This window comes from Microcaecilia unicolor, chromosome 4 (assembly GCF_901765095.1).
Source record: "Microcaecilia unicolor chromosome 4, aMicUni1.1, whole genome shotgun sequence".
NCBI classification, from domain to species: domain Eukaryota; kingdom Metazoa; phylum Chordata; class Amphibia; order Gymnophiona; family Siphonopidae; genus Microcaecilia; species Microcaecilia unicolor.
In genome coordinates, this window is record NC_044034.1 from 52,571,769 (window position 1) to 52,590,463 (window position 18,695).

The window sequence follows — 18,695 nt, forward strand, 5'->3', positions numbered from 1 at the left end:
CAGTAAACACTAGCATGTAGTTATTAGCAAGATTCTTTTTTCTAACTTTTTTTTCTGGTTGTGTGTGTAATGGTCTAAACATTATTCTGTGCCAGAAGCCTCAGCTGTACGTTGATTCCTCCTTAAATGGCATACCAGAAAAAGTGGAGGTTTAAAAGCTGTCTAAGTAAACTGTTCAGGCTTGTTGGATGAATTCATAGTATGTTTGCTTATGCACAGTCCGTTGACGAAGATTCATTTAGAGCTACTACGTTGTGAGCAACTGAGTGAATCATGGAAAAGCAATCTGTAAAAAAAAAAAAAAACACCCACACAAAACCAGAATGATACCATAATGAAAGATTTATATCCAAGTGTTTTATGAAATAAAACATTTTGAAGAAGATATAGGGCAAGACCTGCAGAACCTCTAAGAGTTTAACTATTGTGATATGATATGGTACCGCCTACTCCCAAAATATGGTTCAAAGCGGATTCCAAACATAAAAGTGAAAATAGAGAAATTACAAGTAAGATTTCTGAAACAGGCAAGCTGTTATGAGGAATTGAGCTTAGAAATTATACTGTTTCTTGAATGCTTTTTTTTGACGAGCAGTTTGTAGTAGAAACATGTCCTTGAGTTCAGATGAAACTTAAAGGTTATAGTTGACAAATCACTGTAAACTTCAAGAATTTCTAATTTTGACAAACAGGGTTTTTTTCCCCATATAATGTCTCCTTCCTTGCTATTTCCTTTTTATAGTGGCACATATCACTCCAGAGATGAGAGCACTGACAGCGGACTAAGCATGAGTAGTTACAGTGTACCCAGAACTCCAGATGACTTTCTGAACAGTGTTGATGAAATGGATACAGGTCAGTTTCTCTTGAATGTATTTTTAGATTTTCCCCCAGCATAACATGTGGCAAGCCATAGATTGTGCCTCCAAGTTGATCTCTCTTACTGCCTTTCCCTTCTCTCTCTTTAGGTTTTCCTATCCTAAGTTTCAGCTGTCAGCGATGATGACCAGCTTTAATAGAAATAATCAATTAAGCTTTTATTCCTTGATTCTTGAGAATTATTTTAACAGAGCTAACCAGCCATATGATAATAGACTGGTCAATTAACATTAATTTGATTAAAATAAGATATAATAATTTCACCAGTTTAAAGGAGTCCACTTGTGTTATCCTCATGACTAAATTTGCAGAGTTGTTGACGGGGGCATTTGGTAATAGTTTCCACCAGTTCTGTGAATTAGACAGCACCTGAGCAATTCTTTCCACTGCCCCATGCATTCAGCTTGCTCCCATTTTTTTACCTTAGTCCTCTCATCAGGCAGAGCTGGGTATTTCTTTATTTTAGCCCAGTTCCTTTCCAGAAACGGTTCAGTTTCCAACCTAATCCTATACTCTCCATGACCAGCACATAGACTCAGCAACATGATGCTCCCCTCACTGCTGTGACATAAACCTCAGCTCCTGTGTCTTCGGGTGGGTGAGCAAAGCAGGATTCTCAGTGCTAGGATGCGTGTGCTTTTTGCCCTGGCTTTAAATACTCTCCTTGGCACCTCCACTGTGTCCTGGTAGTTACATGCTGGAGTCCCACACTACTCTTATTGCTCTTTGCACTGGCAGGAGATTCAGATTCCAAGTGCATCACCACAAGGACACATGTTTTTCTCAGGTTGCGCAGGATAGATTCCACATAACTAGCATGGGACCCGGCTGCTGGCACTAAAAATTAAGAAAGAGACGGAGCAGAGGGAGGAAGTGATGTTACTGAGCCAAAGGGAGTCCTGGAGAGTAAAAGCGCAGAGGGTGTGGAAGGAGTGATGCATTAAATTTGCAAACAGCTGTTGAGCGACGAGTTGCCTTGAAAGAGGTGGCAACAGTACAGACTGAGCAGGAGGCCCTCAGGACCCCCTGATTCTTGAAGTCTACCTGTGCCATTTGTAGCTTTCAAAATCCCCCAGCAACAGAATCTAGTAATATACAAGGATTCTCAGATCCAGGCCTTTCAGCACTTTGTCAGTCTTTATGCTAGCAAAGCAGAGGGAACATAGAAAGTTATTGATATTTTAAATGAAGAGAAAATTCAATCCGGCCAATATTCAGCCGGCGGTGGTCAGCATTTTTATGCCAGCTGTATTCCTGGATATTCATTGGTGGACCATGTCCGGGCACTGGCAATGAATATGCGATTATAGGTTGGCTGCTAAAGCTTATGCTTTTAAGGTTAAGTGCAATATTCATCCCTGAATAGAACTGCTGATTTATGGGGCCCAATTTAAGCAGTTATCTTATGCGGTCAAGGGCTAAATATTGGTGCTTAACTGTATAAGTGCCAACTCCACCCCCAGAATGTCCACAAGTTAGCTGGTTTCAGTGCAGGTGCTAACTGGTTAACTGCCGCTGATGGCTTGTTTGTGGCTAACCACTGATATGTAAGTGAGCAGGAGCCTCTCCTGCCCGTTTTAATCATTTTGAATGTTGGCCGGAATATTGCTGGTCTTTCCTGGAGTGGAGGAGTTGCCTAGTGGTTAGTGCAGCGGACTCTGATCCTGGGGAACTGGGTTCAATTCCCACTGCAGCTCCTTGTGACGCTGGGCAAGTCACTTAACCCTCCATTGCCCCAGGTACAAATAAGTACCTGTATATAATATGTAAACCGCTTTGAATGTAGTTGGAAAAACCACAGAAAGGCGGTATATAAGTCCTTTTTCCACCCTTTCCTATTTCAAATAAACTTCGCAGTAGCTGAGAAGACCTATGCAGTGAAGAACCTTTCAGAAATGTGGCTGGTTCATCAGCTGACTGACTTTGTGGAGGATGCACAGCAACAACCAACATATAAGAAATTCAAAGCGGATATAAAGGCATGGCTGTTTACTCAGACTGTAATTTGTCTTAAAACTTCTGAAAAAGGGCATGTTTCAAATATCTTGAAGCTGCTACTTTTTCATACATATTTCAGTTGTATGTTGTCTTTAGTTTGAATTGTGTGATCACATCCCCTCCTTTTGTGGCCTGTCATACTCTTGAGTGTCAATAACTAACATCTACGGATCTGTTATTACTGGTTACTTTGCTATTAAATTGCAGTATACTAAATTACACTAATAAATGAAACCCTAGTCAAAAACCAGTCTTTAGCAAGTGGAGGAGTGTGTCAAAAAAGAGAGAGTGCCCACAGAGACAATTCACTTCACTACTTCAAAACTGATGATATGGCCTGCAGCAGCATGTTTTAAGGATGTTAGTATTTATGCTATTGCTTGGCCAGGGAAGTGGCAAATGATAGTTGTGTGGTCAGGTATCTAGGCATTATCAACCTTGAGCCATTGAAGCCCCCTTAGCAAACTGACTTTGAGTATTCGAGTTAAAATGGCTTGGAGCTGATGGATTGTAACATAGAGTTAATGGAGTAGGGAAGCAGAAAGGCAGTGGATGGCAGATATTTAGAGGGTATTTTAGCCCTTCAGTGGGAGGTCATGAAGGACAAGTTTAAATGTTGGATGGAAGGGTGGGTAAGGGGATTGAGAGAGGGAAGGTGTGAGGATCAGGGAGTAGTAGTAGAATTAGTGGTTGTGTGGAACATGGAGGTTGCTGGGTGCACAATATATATCTGGTGGGGTATGAGTGGTCTGGAAGACAAAATTGAGCGGGTAAAGGGCAGGGGTTCAGAGTATGATAAAGATGGTTGAGTGGTGGTCATGATTTGAATTGTAGCTTTGAATATTGAGAGATGAATTCCCCCAGAAAATATTCTCTCCTCTATAGAGAAGCTGCTCAATTGAGAGTGGATGTTCTTTTTATTCAGGAGATGCAATTGTACCTGCTATCCCACAGATAATTGGAGACAAGTTCTTGGAGGAAAAGTCCATAAACTGCTATTTAAGGTAGACATGGGGAAAGCCACTATTTATCCCTGGGGTCAGTAGCATGGAATCTTGCTACTCATTGGGATTCTGTCAAGTACTTGTGATCTGAGTTGGCCACTGTTAGAAGCAGGATACTGGGCTTGATGGACCATTGGTTTGACCCAGTATGGCAGTTGTATTCAAACTAGGTAGATGATTCTTTGTCCATACCCATTTGGAGGGAAATAATGCACAGATTTGTAAATAGATATAGTCCAGACAATAATTGGGGTCAGTTGAGTCAATAAAGATTACATTCTCAGCATTTGCCAAAGGCAAGATTATTGTGATAGGGGATTTTAATATGTCTTTGTCAGGCTGGGATTCGTCAGCTTGGGGGGGAGGTAAGAACACGAAAGGTCAGGCTCCAAGATTATGCTGAGTTGATAGAGACTTGGGCCAAACTTGCTCAGCAAGACCAGAGTTAAACAGAGATATGAAAAAGGAAACAAGGGAGACAAATTTCTAGCATAGAAACCAAGAAAGCAGATAGTGGAGCATTCCATTAAAATAGAAGAGGAGGGTGTGCTCCTATATAAATTTAGTGAGATAAGGGATCACTTTGCTAGTTTCCTGCAGGAATTGCACCAGAAATACAAGCAGATAACTCAGCAGGACATTATGGAGTTTGAGGAAGTGCAACTTCCCTAAATGAGTGCAGATCAATTGAAATAGTTGGAGGCTGAGACTGCATGTAGGAATTTGGGCAAGCTAATTGCTGTACCAGTGGGGATGGCCCCATGACTAGATGGCCTAATCACAGAATTTTTAAAACCTTGGAGTGGACTTGGTCCCCTATCTAGCAAGAGGCTACAGTGCAGTTCTAGAGAGTGAAAGCCTACTTTGTCTTTGCTGGAGGCATGGGTGACAGTTATTCTCAAGGAAGGAAAAGACAGAAGGAGCTGATAGTCATATTGGCCCATCTCATTCTTAAATCTAGATATCAAAATTCTGGCAAAGATTTATCAGTTTAAGCTTAGTGCTTCCAGAGCTGGTCCATCAAAAACCAAGTGGGTTTTGCTCCTGGTCAACAAGCTTTAGACAATATGTGGCACACCTTGCATTTAATACAAATTGCCAAGGCTGAGATGCAGGCAGCCTTTCTCCTGATGGTCAATGTGGAACAAGCATTTAGAGTGCAGTGGGAGTTTCTGCACTTTGTCCTGGCAAAGTTAGGTTTGGGATCAGAGTAAATTATAATTGTTCCAAGGTATGTGGGGGTGGGGTGGGCTAACTCCATTGGGAAGGTGGCCAGGCAGGGGTGCCCATTTTCCCCATTAGTCTTCTGGGCAGAGTCATATTAAAGGAATCAGAATCCAGGAACTGGGCATAAGATTACACTATTTGCAGATGATGTACAACTGACTTTGTCATCCCCAATAACAGTTCTCCCCAGTGTGCTCCAAATCCTTGAACATTATGCAGTAGTGTCAGGGTTCAAGATGAATATAGGTAAGATGAAAGCCAAGCCTACCATGGCCACTTCAACACCTAGAGGTAAATTTGTCATTTAAATGAGCAAAAAGATACATAGAGGCTCATTTTCAAAGCACTTAGACTTACAAAGTTCCATAGGTTACTATCGGGCTCATTTTCAAAAGAGAAAAATGTCTAAAAAGTGGCATTAAGCAGCATTTGGATGTTTTTCTCACAAAAACGTCCAAATCAGTGTTTTAGAAACCTATTTTTAGATGTTTTTCCTATGAAGTCCATCAGAAGTACGTCCAAATCTCAAGGGAGCGTTTCAGGGGTGTGTTAAGGGCGGGACTTGTTCATTCCAAAGACTTAAACGTTTTTGAGCCATAATGGAACAAAACAAAAATGTCCAGGACTAAAACTTAAGACGTTTTGAGCTATAAGGCACAAAAAGGTGACCTAAATAACCAGATGATTACTGGAGGGAATCAGGGGTGATCTCACCACCAACAGACTAAAAACAATAGAAATTATTTTTTTCCCCACAAAGTGCATAATTAAATTGTAAATCTCTTGCCAGAGAATGTGGTCAGTGCATCTTCAAGGGTTTTAGACATGTTCCTGAAGGATAAGCCAATGATAAATTATTAGACATTTAGACTTGGGAAAGCCGTCACTATTCTATGGAAATGAGCTATAAAAAATAGATTTAATATTTTTTTGATCTGTCGGGTACTACTGATAACAGAAGTAGCTTCAGAGACAGGATAGTTGGGTTAATGGACGTTTTTCTGACTCTGTTCGACCTGTCTTATAAAAACCAAAATTCCGCATTTTTAGGTATAACTTGTCTGGAATGTTTTTACGTTTGGGGAGCGTGCCAGGTGCCCTTGACCTGGATTGGCCACTGTCGGTGACAGGATGCTGGGCTAGATGGACCTTTGGTCTTTCCCAGTATGGCACTACTTATGTACTTATGTACATGTTCGGTAAAAGGAATAATTGCATAGTGTTTGACAGATGTGGCTACATAGCATCAACACTGATTTTTTTTCTTTAGGTACATTTTTGTTTTCATTTGGAGGAGGGTAGGGGATTTTTTTGTTTGTTTTGGAAGGGGATGGTTTGGCCTTTATGTTACAGTTTTGTTTGGATTAATAGTACTTGAGTGTGTCACATTTTTAGTAAGATCTCCTAGCCTTTCTTCTACCATGGCAATTATTTTGACTTTTCCTGTCCAGGCTTTGGTGAGAAAAGCAACTGGTTTCAGGCCTAGCATCTTAAAGGAGATTTCCTTATAGCGATGTTCAGACTTGATGTGAATGCAGTGGACTGCAACCTGCTTGCAGACAGGGTCACTCTGACTATCTGAGATGAGGTTTCCCATGTGTTTAGCTATCAGGGAATGGAACTGTGAGGAGCATAGCCTGGTATCAGGTAGTATAAGCAGTGTTGTTATATAGTGTAGAGGTGAAGTAGGTAGACTAAATTAAGTCCTCCTTTTAGTTGCAAGGCAGGGCAAGAAAGGCATTAGAGTTTATCATCTGAGGAGGAGATAATTTATTCTTTGGCGAGATATATTACATTTTATTAATTTTCTAGGCATTTTATTTGCACATACTGGGGAAGCTTTCCTTTCAGATTAAAAGATCAGATGAAAGGGCTTATTTAGTCTTAAAAACTTGTGTAAAGCATCTTTGTATAGTTGACCCTATGAAATGTACAAAGAACTTAGTTTTCTCCAGTGCAATTACAGTTATTAGAAAGTTTGCAAATGGATCCATATGTGGATTTGAGTATAAGTTGTAAGACGTACATTTGCAACCCATCTATTAACTTCACTTAACAATTAAAGTTCAGCATTCACATTATCGCCTGGATTCTATATAGCGCGACTTAAGTTGTGTACACAAATCCAGTCATATTCTTGATTTGCACGCGCAGCTTAATTAGTTAAGCCAGTGCTGATAATTGCCAATTAACAAGCAATTATTGATACAAAGTAGCATTAATTAGAATTTGTGCGCAGAACTGTCTTAAGCGAATTCTGTAAAGTAATGCACGTAAAGTCTAAGGCGCATAGCTGAAAAGGGGACATGGCCTTAGGCGTTTCTAAAAATCTATCCGTGTTATAAAATATATCCATTCTGCGCCTATTTTAGGCGTCAGCATTTACACCAAGTTTTACTTGGCATATCTGTCAGCGAATAAATTTACTTGCATGCCTAAATTTAGGTGTACTTTATAGAATATGCCTAGGTGTATATTTTTGTGCCGATTTTAGATATATAGAATCTAGCCCCCATATGTGTTATATAAAAAAAAAAAAATAAGCTTTCTAAATAAAATTGACTTTGTGTATTTTCCAGTTACTTTTTCATACTGCAACTATGATTTGTTGTGATTCTTGTACATTTTTATTTTCTTGTGTTGCGATTAGGTGATGCCATCAGCCAAAGTAGTATGCCTTCTCAACAGAATCGTTTCCCTGATTACTTGGAAGCCATTCCAGGGACAAATGTGGACCTTGGGACGCTAGAAGGAGAAGCAATGAATGTAGAAGGAGAAGAACTGATGCCAAGCCTGCAAGAGGCTTTGAGTACTGACATCCTTAATGACATGGAATCTGTGCTAGCAGCTACAAAGCTAGATAAAGAGAGCTTTCTTACATGGTTATAAAGATCCCGAGGAAGATTGCCTTATAAAGGAACTAAAAAAAGACATCTGTACCTGAAGTTAACAAGCCGCCCTGACAGTCTTTTGGCTTGTACTGAAAAAAAGATCAGTGCTCAGGCATGCAGAAAGGTTTTGTTTATCAAGTAATTTTCCTTCTACTTGTCCATTGCTGCTTTATGTTGCTGACCTCTTTTTACAGTTGGGAGTTTGGAGAATCGGCATCTTTGCTGTGATCTTTTTCTGTTTTTAATTGCCATTACAAGTGTTGGTCGTTAAGAAATTAGACTCATATGAATGATGAATGCTATCATTCCATTAGTTCTTTATTACATGCTTGCAAACTATGGTAGCCGAATGCTCAGATTTGTGAGTTAACTTCTGTATGTTGCAGCTCGTAGTTCAAGTAGATTTCTCCTTTCCTGCCAGGGAGGTAAGTGGCAAGACTTGACTTTCTGGTCTAACAAGCCAAAAATGATGTAACTGATCAAAACAGCTCAGTGCTGATTTGGGAACTACAGATCTATTCAAGGCTAAAGATTCTTGTTAGTTTTACAGTATAGTCTATTTCAGCTATTGGAAACTGTGTTAAATCAAATTTGTGTGTGTCTCGGGTCCAGTTAAATAGAAATACATGTGAACGTGAATTTTCACATACATTTTAGCATAATTGTATGTTGAAGATAGAGTTTATAATAGTGGATATTAGCTATAGTTGTAGCTTTGGGAGTTAGGTCTTCCTTTTTTTGATGAAATCTAAACTTACTAATTTCAGTTAGTCTTATTTAAGTCTGAAATGTCAGCTTTATGTATCATTTTTATTAGTGTGATAAGTAAGGCTTTTTTTTTTCTTTGTCAACTTAAAATTTGTAATTCTTTTTTATTATTCTTTCCGTTGTAATAAGTGACCGTTGGCTTATTTTTCTTACATATTACTATAGTGTGCAATTAATACATACTGATATCGAATAAGAATCTGTGGGTTGTGAATACTTAAGCCAGTTCAGATAGAGGGTGTTCATATCGCCACCTGAGAGCAAAAGTGTCGTATGTGCAATTTTTGCATTATGTAAGACAGAGTTACGTGACCTGCTGAACGAAAAGATACCAAAAGTGTAGTATGTGACTTATTTATACCACAAGATATCAACTGCATAATCCTGCCAAATTTCATCCTCAGGTATGAGAAACATTTATCAATTAAAAAAAAAAAGTAACTCCAGAAAACACATACCCCGCTTTAGGTACCTTCTAGGCACTTGACATTTTTAGGCTATAGAATATGAAAAACATCAAAGTTGTGAAAAATTGCATAGTCCCATTCTACTGACCCTATTGTACACGAAACTTTCAAAAATGAAAGTTGCCTAAGTTTACTCCTTCAAACTTTTATAGCCTTTATTTCTTATTTGTAACCCCACTTTTGATACCTTTTCGCTCAGTGGGTCGCATATATTTCACTAGACTGCTGTAAGATCATCTTGAATACCAAATTGTTTTGATACTGTACTGTGTTACTGTTGATATGTCAAATTGTAAATTTTTATATTGGTGGTTTATAATCACATTAAACGTATTTTCATGGCTTCATATCAAGCTCACATACAACACTTTGCTTTCAGGCGGTGATACTCTAGTTGTAATTGCTTCTATTTATTGGCACGTGTTCCTTATATCATTCTTTCTGGTGTCACTGAATACTTGAAGAATGGGAGCTTATAGTCTGGCTCACAGTAATGTGAACGGAGTGGCATGGCTGTCTTCTTGAGAAGTTGATGGTGTAATTAAAGTACAGCATAAGTTGAGAGCACAGCTTGAGTACAAAGAAACTCCTAGGCACCAACGTGTTCAAATTTTTTCTTTGGTCTGTTAATCTGCATGGAGATTCTATACACTCGGATTTTTCTCAGAATTCTGTGCTTGAATACCAGTTTGATAAAAACATTTTCATTGAGCCTGCCATGAGTGGGAAAGCGCGGGGTACAAATGTAACAAAAAAAAATGCTGCTGTATTGCTTATGGCTGTTGCTTAATTACGCTACTTCTTGAGTATAGTGCTATGGAAATAAACTCCCAGGCTTTTTAGTGTATTCAGACACCAGAAAACTGTAAGGAATATTTATCGATTATATATAAGCAATTAAAACCTGGGCATCTTAATATGAATAGCCTCTATATGCTTTCCTAGTGGACATCAAGTGAACAAAAGTGTGTCAAATACAAACTATATGAAATGTTCTGGTCTAGTATTTGTTTTGAAGACGACTATGGTAGAATATAAATGAACATTGGTAGACGCAAACCTGCATGAAATATTTTACTTTATTTAAAAAGTATCATGTTAATCTTTTATCAGTTTTTATTTTAGGGTAAGTACGTAAACATATCCTGTATGTATAATGTTAAAGCAAAACTAAACAAAATGGTAAATATCCAGGTGTGTTTGCTGAAAAATAAGCCTTGGGTAGTGTGTAGAGGTGTTTAAAGGTATGTGCTAGATGGTAAAGCGATAATGTCATGAACTGTATAGTAACGATAGTAACTAGCAGTGAGATAAAAGGTATGTGAATGTACCTTTACTTTAACAGGAAGCAATGTAATGGGTTGTCTGCAAGAGTTATCAGTTTCCAAAGAGTATTTTTTAAATGAACAAAATGCGTATGATCAAAGGTTTCAGTATAAGCTATGAAGTACATTTTTTTATATTCAAAACACTATATTGCTTATACTTTTATTGCATAGTATTTGATGTACAGTGGGGGAAATAAGTATTTGATCCCTTGCTGATTTTGTAAGTTTGCCCACTGACAAAGACATGAGCAGCCCATAATTGAAGGGTAGGTTATTGGTAACAGTGAGAGATAGCACATCACAAATTAAATCCGGAAAATCACATTGTGGAAAGTATATGAATTTATTTGCATTCTGCAGAGGGAAATAAGTATTTAATCCCTCTGGCAAACAAGACCTAATACTTGGTGGCAAAACCCTTGTTGGCAAGCACAGCGGTCAGACGTCTTCTGTAGTTGATGATGAGGTTTGCACACATGTCAGGAGGAATTTTGGTCCACTCCTCTTTGCAGATCATCTCTAAATCATTAAGAGTTCTGGGCTGTCGCTTGGCAACTCGCAGCTTCAGCTCCCTCCATAAGTTTTCAATGGGATTAAGGTCTGGTGACTGGCTAGGCCACTCCATGACCCTAATGTGCTTCTTCCTGAGCCACTCCTTTGTTGCCTTGGCTGTATGTTTTGGGTCATTGTCGTGCTGGAAGACCCAGCCACGACCCATTTTTAAGGCCCTGGCGGAGGGAAGGAGGTTGTCACTCAGAATTGTACGGTACATGGCCCCATCCATTCTCCCATTGATACGGTGAAGTAGTCCTGTGCCCTTAGCAGAGAAACACCCCCAAAACATAACATTTCCACCTCCATGCTTGACAGTGGGGACGGTGTTCTTTGGGTCATAGGCAGCATTTCTCTTCCTCCAAACACGGCGAGTTGAGTTCATGCCAAAGAGCTCAATTTTTGTCTCATCTGACCACAGCACCTTCTCCCAATCACTCTCGGCATCATCCAGGTGTTCACTGGCAAACTTCAGACGGGCCGTCACATGTGCCTTCCGGAGCAGGGGGACCTTGCGGGCACTGCGGGATTGCAATCCGTTATGTCGTAATGTGTTACCAATGGTTTTCGTGGTGACAGTGGTCCCAGCTGCCTTGAGATCATTGACAAGTTCCCCCCTTGTAGTTGTAGGCTGATTTCTAACCTTCCTCATGATCAAGGATACCCCACGAGGTGAGATTTTGCGTGGAGCCCCAGATCTTTGTCGATTGACAGTCATTTTGTACTTCTTCCATTTTCTTACTATGGCACCAACAGTTGTCTCCTTCTCGCCCAGCGTCTTACTGATGGTTTTGTAGCCCATTCCAGCCTTGTGCAGGTGTATGATCTTGTCCCTGACATCCTTAGACAGCTCCTTGCTCTTGGCCATTTTGTAGAGGTTAGAGTCTGACTGATTCACTGAGTCTGTGGACAGGTGTCTTTCATACAGGTGACCATTGCCGACAGCTGTCTGTCATGCAGGTAACGAGTTGATTTGGAGCATCTACCTGGTCTGTAGGGGCCAGATCTCTTACTGGTTGGTGGGGGATCAAATACTTATTTCCCTCTGCAGAATGCAAATAAATTCATATACTTTCCACAATGTGATTTTCCGGATTTAATTTGTGATGTGCTATCTCTCACTGTTACCAATAACCTACCCTTCAATTATGGGCTGCTCATGTCTTTGTCAGTGGGCAAACTTACAAAATCAGCAAGGGATCAAATACTTATTTCCCCCACTGTAGGTACTGACTTAGACTGGGAATCCTTGAATTGCTCCAAAAGTAAGCCAACTTTATGGCTTTCATTATTTTACTCCATTTAGCAGAAACATTTGCTTCATTGGGCTGTCCTAGTGGCCACCTGCAAATTGATTAGGCTAGTTTTCTTTAGCTTCCTCGGAAAGCTAAGTGGAACTACCATTTTGAACAAACGATAGGCTGAAGAGAAAAAAAAAACTTTTCTTATGATGCATTTGATTATACTATCCTAAGTGGTCCTTTTTTAAATATTGCTTAAGAGGATGTACATAAAACTAAATACAGTTCAAGGTTCTTTTACTAGTTGCTTAATGAAAATCCTTTTATACAATATAATAGAAAATCATGATGACTAGCCGTAAATCACTGTTTTAACATAATGAAAACTTAGAAATATATTATTGTGTCAGAAAGATAAAAATATCACCTGAATCAAAAATGATACCAATCAGTGTTGGAACTTAAACAATGCAAGAAAAATGAAAATGATTAAACAGTTCAAAGCTTTTGCACATCAGATGAATTTAACATGACAATGATTTGTATTTTTGTTAAGCATCATTTTATACAGTCTTCAGGTGTCATTAACGTGACTCGATTCTGTTGTTTGAAAGAATACAGCATATTTTAAATGTTTCATTCTAGAAAACTTTTAGATGCACACTTGTTGAATAAATGTAGTAGCAATGTTTACTTATGTTTTTTAGCTTTACGAGCATGCCAGTATGTTAGACCTATAGGTAAATTCTGTTACATCCTTATTTCTGTTTTTTTTGGTTATGTGGTATAAATATATGCTTTGTGCTTAAAAACACACCTTGTAAGTTTTTAACATTCTATAGTATGCAAAATTGTTTATATTGCAAAAACAGACCAAAAATCTGAGAAATTATTTCAGGAGTTTAATATAGAGGCTCATTTTCAAAGCACATAGACTTACAAAGTTACATAGGTTACTATGGGGCTCATTTTCAAAGCACTTAGACTTAAAAAGTTCCATAGGTTACTATGGAACTTTGTAAGTCTATGTGCTTTGAAAATATGCCTCTGGTAACTTTGTAAGTTTGTGTTTTGAAAATGAGCACCATAGTATTCCTGTTTTTGGGGGGGAGGTGTGGGTGGGGGGGGAGGAGTGGTTCTATGATTATGAACTCTCATACATTATAATTACATTTAATGGGTCTTCTCTATTTTACTGCATAGTTTTTAAAAACTACTACATGTCAAAACGCACTGAAAATTGGTAAAAATATGTATTATCCACTATGATTTTTAGATGTTTTAAATAATTAGGACTTTTCTACATTTATGCTTACTGGATACCTCATTTTGACTTTATATGTGGTGGTAATCAATAAAGACCTTTATTTCTAAACAGAGATTACATAAATTTAAATATGTTTATATGATGCTAGTTCATAAAGTATAAAATGTTTTAACACTAATTGCAGATACACTTCCAGACATAAGGTTTCCTTTCCAGAAATATTTTAGGTCCTTATTATAATTCTAAATTCATGTTCGTATATGTATTTTCGCCAAGGATAAGCAGGATAGCAAATCTTCAGAGCAGAGTGATATCATCTAATAGAACCTGCACAGAGAAGCTTTCCTAATCTGAGAGCCTTCGAAGAGCCCTACAGTGTGTGTGTGTGTGTGTGAGATTTCCTGCTCATTGCTGTCACATGGGATCTACTTCAGTCTTTCCATGGAGCCATTGACAGATACTGACTGTGCTCTGTAAGAGAAAATTTTAATTTAATTGACACTGTCATGTGGACATATTTCAGCTTTTCTTCCTGGTAGTTGCTTTAAGATTTTCAACCAGTTTCAGGTTTTCTTTATTTTTTGCACATATGTCTTATCAGGCCTCCTCAGAGGATGCCTTCTGTGTTTTGGCATCAGCAGCCTTTGAAAACAGTAAGAAACTTGATAAGCACCTAGAACAACAACTTGCTTAACAGAACACCTCAGCTTTGACACTGTTAATGATGCACAGAGTGTTCCAGCTAATTCTTGAGACTCATGCACTGCCTAGGAGATTATATCAAGAAGACTTCACAGGGCTTCAGACTATTTGTTACACTTGGTGTCGGTCTCTAATTTATAAAGGAAGGAAGATTCACCAAGGTACAAGAGGGCATAGGTAACTAGACACTTCATTTGAAGCTGATTTCCTCTGAACTTCAGAAGTTTAGCCAAGCTCAGACCCAGCCCTCACACTTGAAGTTCTTCTGTGGGTTGGATTCTGACCTTGAGGTAATTCAATTGAAGAGGGCTCAACTGGCTTGCCATCAGATTTTAATCCTCCCATGAAGGGAGGAAGTTGCCACTTAAGGAACTCTTCTTTATTGATTTTGCTTGGGAAATGGTGGAAGCCATGCCATTTAGGTTAAAGATGGAAGAGAAACCTAGGGCAGGTAGAAATGAGTATACTCCAGTTCCTTTACCCTTCCCTGGAAGCTGCAAACATGCCTCTTCATAGAATCTTTAAGGACTTTCATACAAGAATGTAGGAGATGCCATCTTATCAGTACATCCTATTAGCAAGAATGTTGATTCTATGTATGGAGTCCAGGAGGCTCCTAAATTTGAGAAGTTGCAGATTTCCTCACCATTCTTTGGTGACAGCAGATTCAAAGGGCCAAAAACTCAGTTTCATTCCTTGTTGTCCCTGGGGAAAGAGGCTTGAATATAGGACATGAAAGCAAAATTCTTCAGAATACTATCCTGCATAGCTTCTTACTTAGCTCTTCATATGAACCCTGCTCAAGATGGAGGAATTTGCAGGCCCTCTCATAAAATTGTGCAACTCTGGTCACTAGTGGGCAAAGGCAAGGAGTTTAGAAAATATATGGTTTGAACAACCTATGATCTTAAAGTGACATTGAGAATTTCTGCACTGAGCATTGGAGCCCAGAGACTCTCAAGACTCTGAGCATGTAACCTCTAATATGTTCAAGAAAAGCTTACAGATGTCTTTCCAGGGAGAAAATCTCTTTGAAGATAAGGTTAAGAATGCAATATCTCTTATTAGAGAATGCTGTGATGCCTTTAAATCTGTCTCCTGGCCTGCTTCCAAACCAGCCTCTCTTCCTCCAGTTAGTATATGAATGGGGGGGGGGGGGGGAGGGAAGAAGTAAGCACTACTCTCATAAGCATAGATATCCTTCTCATTCCAGTTAAACACAATAGGGATCTCACACTCATCCTAGACAGCAAAGAGCCCAGAAGCCACAGCCTGCTCCCCAAGCAGAATCTGGGATGAGATTTTGACTGGTTCCAGGAGAATATAACTAGTATCCCAGATCCTTGTTGGACAACCTACTTGTAGGAGAGAGGCTGAGGTTTTTTGCAAACTATTGGCCCCTTGTAACTTCCAACCCTTGGGTTCTAAAAACCATCTATCTAGGATAAAGATTTGAACAATCTCCAGTTTGTCTGAGAGATGTATTGGTCAAACTATCCTCACCAGGAAATACTTAACTAGTGAATTCTGTTTTCTCCTAGTGAAACAGATTTGACTGTGTTGCCATTTAAGAAGAAAGCAGACAGGAGTTTTATTCCAAATATTTCCTGTTCACAAAGAAGATGGAAGAATTCTGTTCCATCCCAGACCTAAGGTCTTTGGATAAGTTAGTTTCAAGAGAAGTTCAAGATGGTTTCCCTGGGCATCCTCATTCCTACCTCCGAAAAGGAGACTGGTTATGTTCTGGGCTTTAGATAAATGTCTTTGTGAGTATATGCATCCTTTAAGTTGCCAGATGTATCTCAGATTTGTAATAGGAAAACACCACTACTGCATTCTGCCCTTTGGCTTCACTTCAGCTCCATAACTGTTAACCAGTTTCTAGCCATAAGGATGCATATGTTTCCATATGTGAACAATTGACTGGTCAAGAGCACATTTCCAGAAACAGTCCAAAGATTCATAGATACAACTGTCCGTGTGCTGGAATCAACTGGGATTTGTTATAAATAACCCAAAGTCCCTATAAGCCCGTTCATAGGATCTCTGCTAGACATGATTCAAGGGAAAGCCTTTCTCCCACAAAAAAATCACCACACTTGTGTCTGATGTGAGAGAAATCCAAATAACTCATACTGATGTCTATTTACTTATGTTGAGAATATTGAGGTACATTGCTTCAACAGTGTATATAACTCCTTTGGCATATTTCAGAGGGAGACAAATCCAGTGGAGCTTGGTAGATTTAGGCTACTCAAAAGTTCCAAGACATGGTCTCTTTCACCAAGCTTGTATGGGACTCTGTGCTGATGGATGGAGCAATTCAATTTTGCAAAAGGAATCCCTGTCCAGATTTTTCCAGTGTAAATATGTGTCCAAATTGGGATGTGAACCTGTGAAAATGGATTTTTCACTCGGGACTTATGGTCTCAGAAGAAAATTCATCATATAAATTTCCCAGAGTTAAGAGCAATGTAGTGCACATTGTAAAGGTTTCACAGATTAATCGGCCAACCAAATAAATCTTTTTGCAATGCATTATGTTGTACAAACAGGGAAGAATAGAATTCTACTTCCTGTGTGGGAAGCTGTCATAATATGGAACTGGATAGAAAAATCTCTCTTGTTATAAACTACAAAGTACTTAGTGTGATACTAGATTCCTATGAAGTGCAAGATCTAATTAATGAGAGAGGGAAAAAGCCTCTGTGTCCAACCTCCACCCAAAAATAAGGAGAAAAAAACTGGGTCAACTTTCTTCACCGGCATAAAAAAGCTTTACTCGGTTCTTTACTTGCTAAAAACTTCACAGGAATACTGGATCCAAATTAATTAAAGAAAAAAACCACTTTTTCCTACCTGTGGGGTGATGTAGTCAGTGATTGGGCGGGTACAGACAATATGAGGAAAGTTAGGGCTTAGTATTGTCTGTGGGATAAGCTGTCTCAAATAAAAATGTCTTTAAGGGTTTCTTGAAGAGTTGGTGGTCATCAATTTCTTTCAGATGTCTAGGCAGAACATTCCAAGATTTCGGGCTGACATAGGAGAAGGTTGATGTGAAGAGTAATTTATATTTAACATTCTTGCAACTTGGATAATGTAAATTATGGATAATGTAAATCTCATCCCAGATTCTGCTTGGGGAGCAGGTTGTGGCTTCTGGGCTCTTTGCTGTCTAGGATGAGTGTGAGATCCCTATTGTGTTTAACTGGAATGAGGAGAAGGACATCTATGCTTATGAGAGTAGTGCTTACTTCTTCCCTCCCCCCCCCCCCCCCCCCCATTCATATACTAACTGGAGGAAGAGGAGGCTGGTAAATTAAGGTAGGATCGAGCAGACATTGAAGCATTTCTGGATGGTAGATCTATCAAATCTAACATATAGGCAGGGGCTTCCCCATATATTATCCTGTGAGTCAATGAACAGATATTAAAGGTAATACGGTCTTTAATGGGAAGCCAGTGTAGAATGTAACGTAGAGGGCGAGCATGGTCAAAGCTCGATTTGCCCAAGATTAGCCTTGCAGCAGTGTTTTGAGCTGATCTGGAGTTTTTTTTAGAATGTAATCACGGCAACCTGCATAAATTCCACTGCAATAGTCTATATGCGATAGGACCATCCAATGAATGAGGGTACAAAAGAGCTCTTTTTTGAGGAATTGCCTGATACGCCTCAGCCTCCACATTGAGTGGAACATTCCTCTTGTGAAGAGCTTAGCTTGATTATCCAATATCAAATGATTATCCAATAAGACTCTGAGGATTTTCAGACTTTTAGAGATTGGAAGGGTATAATCCTTAATGACGAGAGATGGCAGGAGAACCTTATTATGTTGAGACTAGAGGATTAGACTCTGCGTTTTTTCTTTATTGAGTTTGAATTGAAACGCATTAGCCCAGGAATCCATAATGGAAAAATTAGCAACTATAGAGTCGTAGACCTCAGCTAATGTTTAGGATATTTAGATTGTAAGCTCCTTTGAGCAGGGACTATCCTTCTTTGTTAAACTGTACAGCGCTGCGTAACCCTAGTAGTGCTCTAGAAATGTTAAGTAGAAGTAGTAGTAGGTATAGTCTGAAAACCTGACCTGTTTGCAGCCCTCTATGACCTTCAGTGAATACCACCTGCATCATAATGTTTGCTCTTCTTTTCTCCCTCCAGATTTTAAATTTACATTTTTTTCAATTCTTATATGCCGCAAATATCCCCAATATAGCTATAGTTTATTACAATTTGCTATACTTCTAATGCTAACTTAGCGATTTGCGATTTGCAATAATTAATAATTAAAACAAAGTTGGTCAAAGGGAAAAGAACTACAGTATGGATGGGAAAGATAAAACATACTAGTGAAAAAAAACAAGATTACT

The 18,695-nt window shown here is 39.0% G+C and overlaps 1 protein-coding gene across 6 annotated transcripts in view; it reads left to right on the forward strand.

The window, feature by feature from the left end:
• Positions 1 to 10,738, forward strand: part of YAP1 (Yes associated protein 1) — a 252,226-nt gene extending 241,488 nt beyond the window's left edge. For all 6 annotated transcript variants that reach the window (XM_030200236.1, XM_030200238.1, XM_030200237.1 and 3 more), the window contains 2 exons: positions 743 to 855; positions 7,759 to 10,738. In XM_030200236.1, coding sequence (XP_030056096.1) covers positions 743 to 855; positions 7,759 to 7,997 — 352 coding nt within the window. In that variant the 3' untranslated portion in view covers positions 7,998 to 10,738. The remainder of the gene's footprint in view (positions 1 to 742; positions 856 to 7,758) is intronic.
• The last annotated feature ends 7,957 nt before the right edge of the window (positions 10,739 to 18,695 follow it).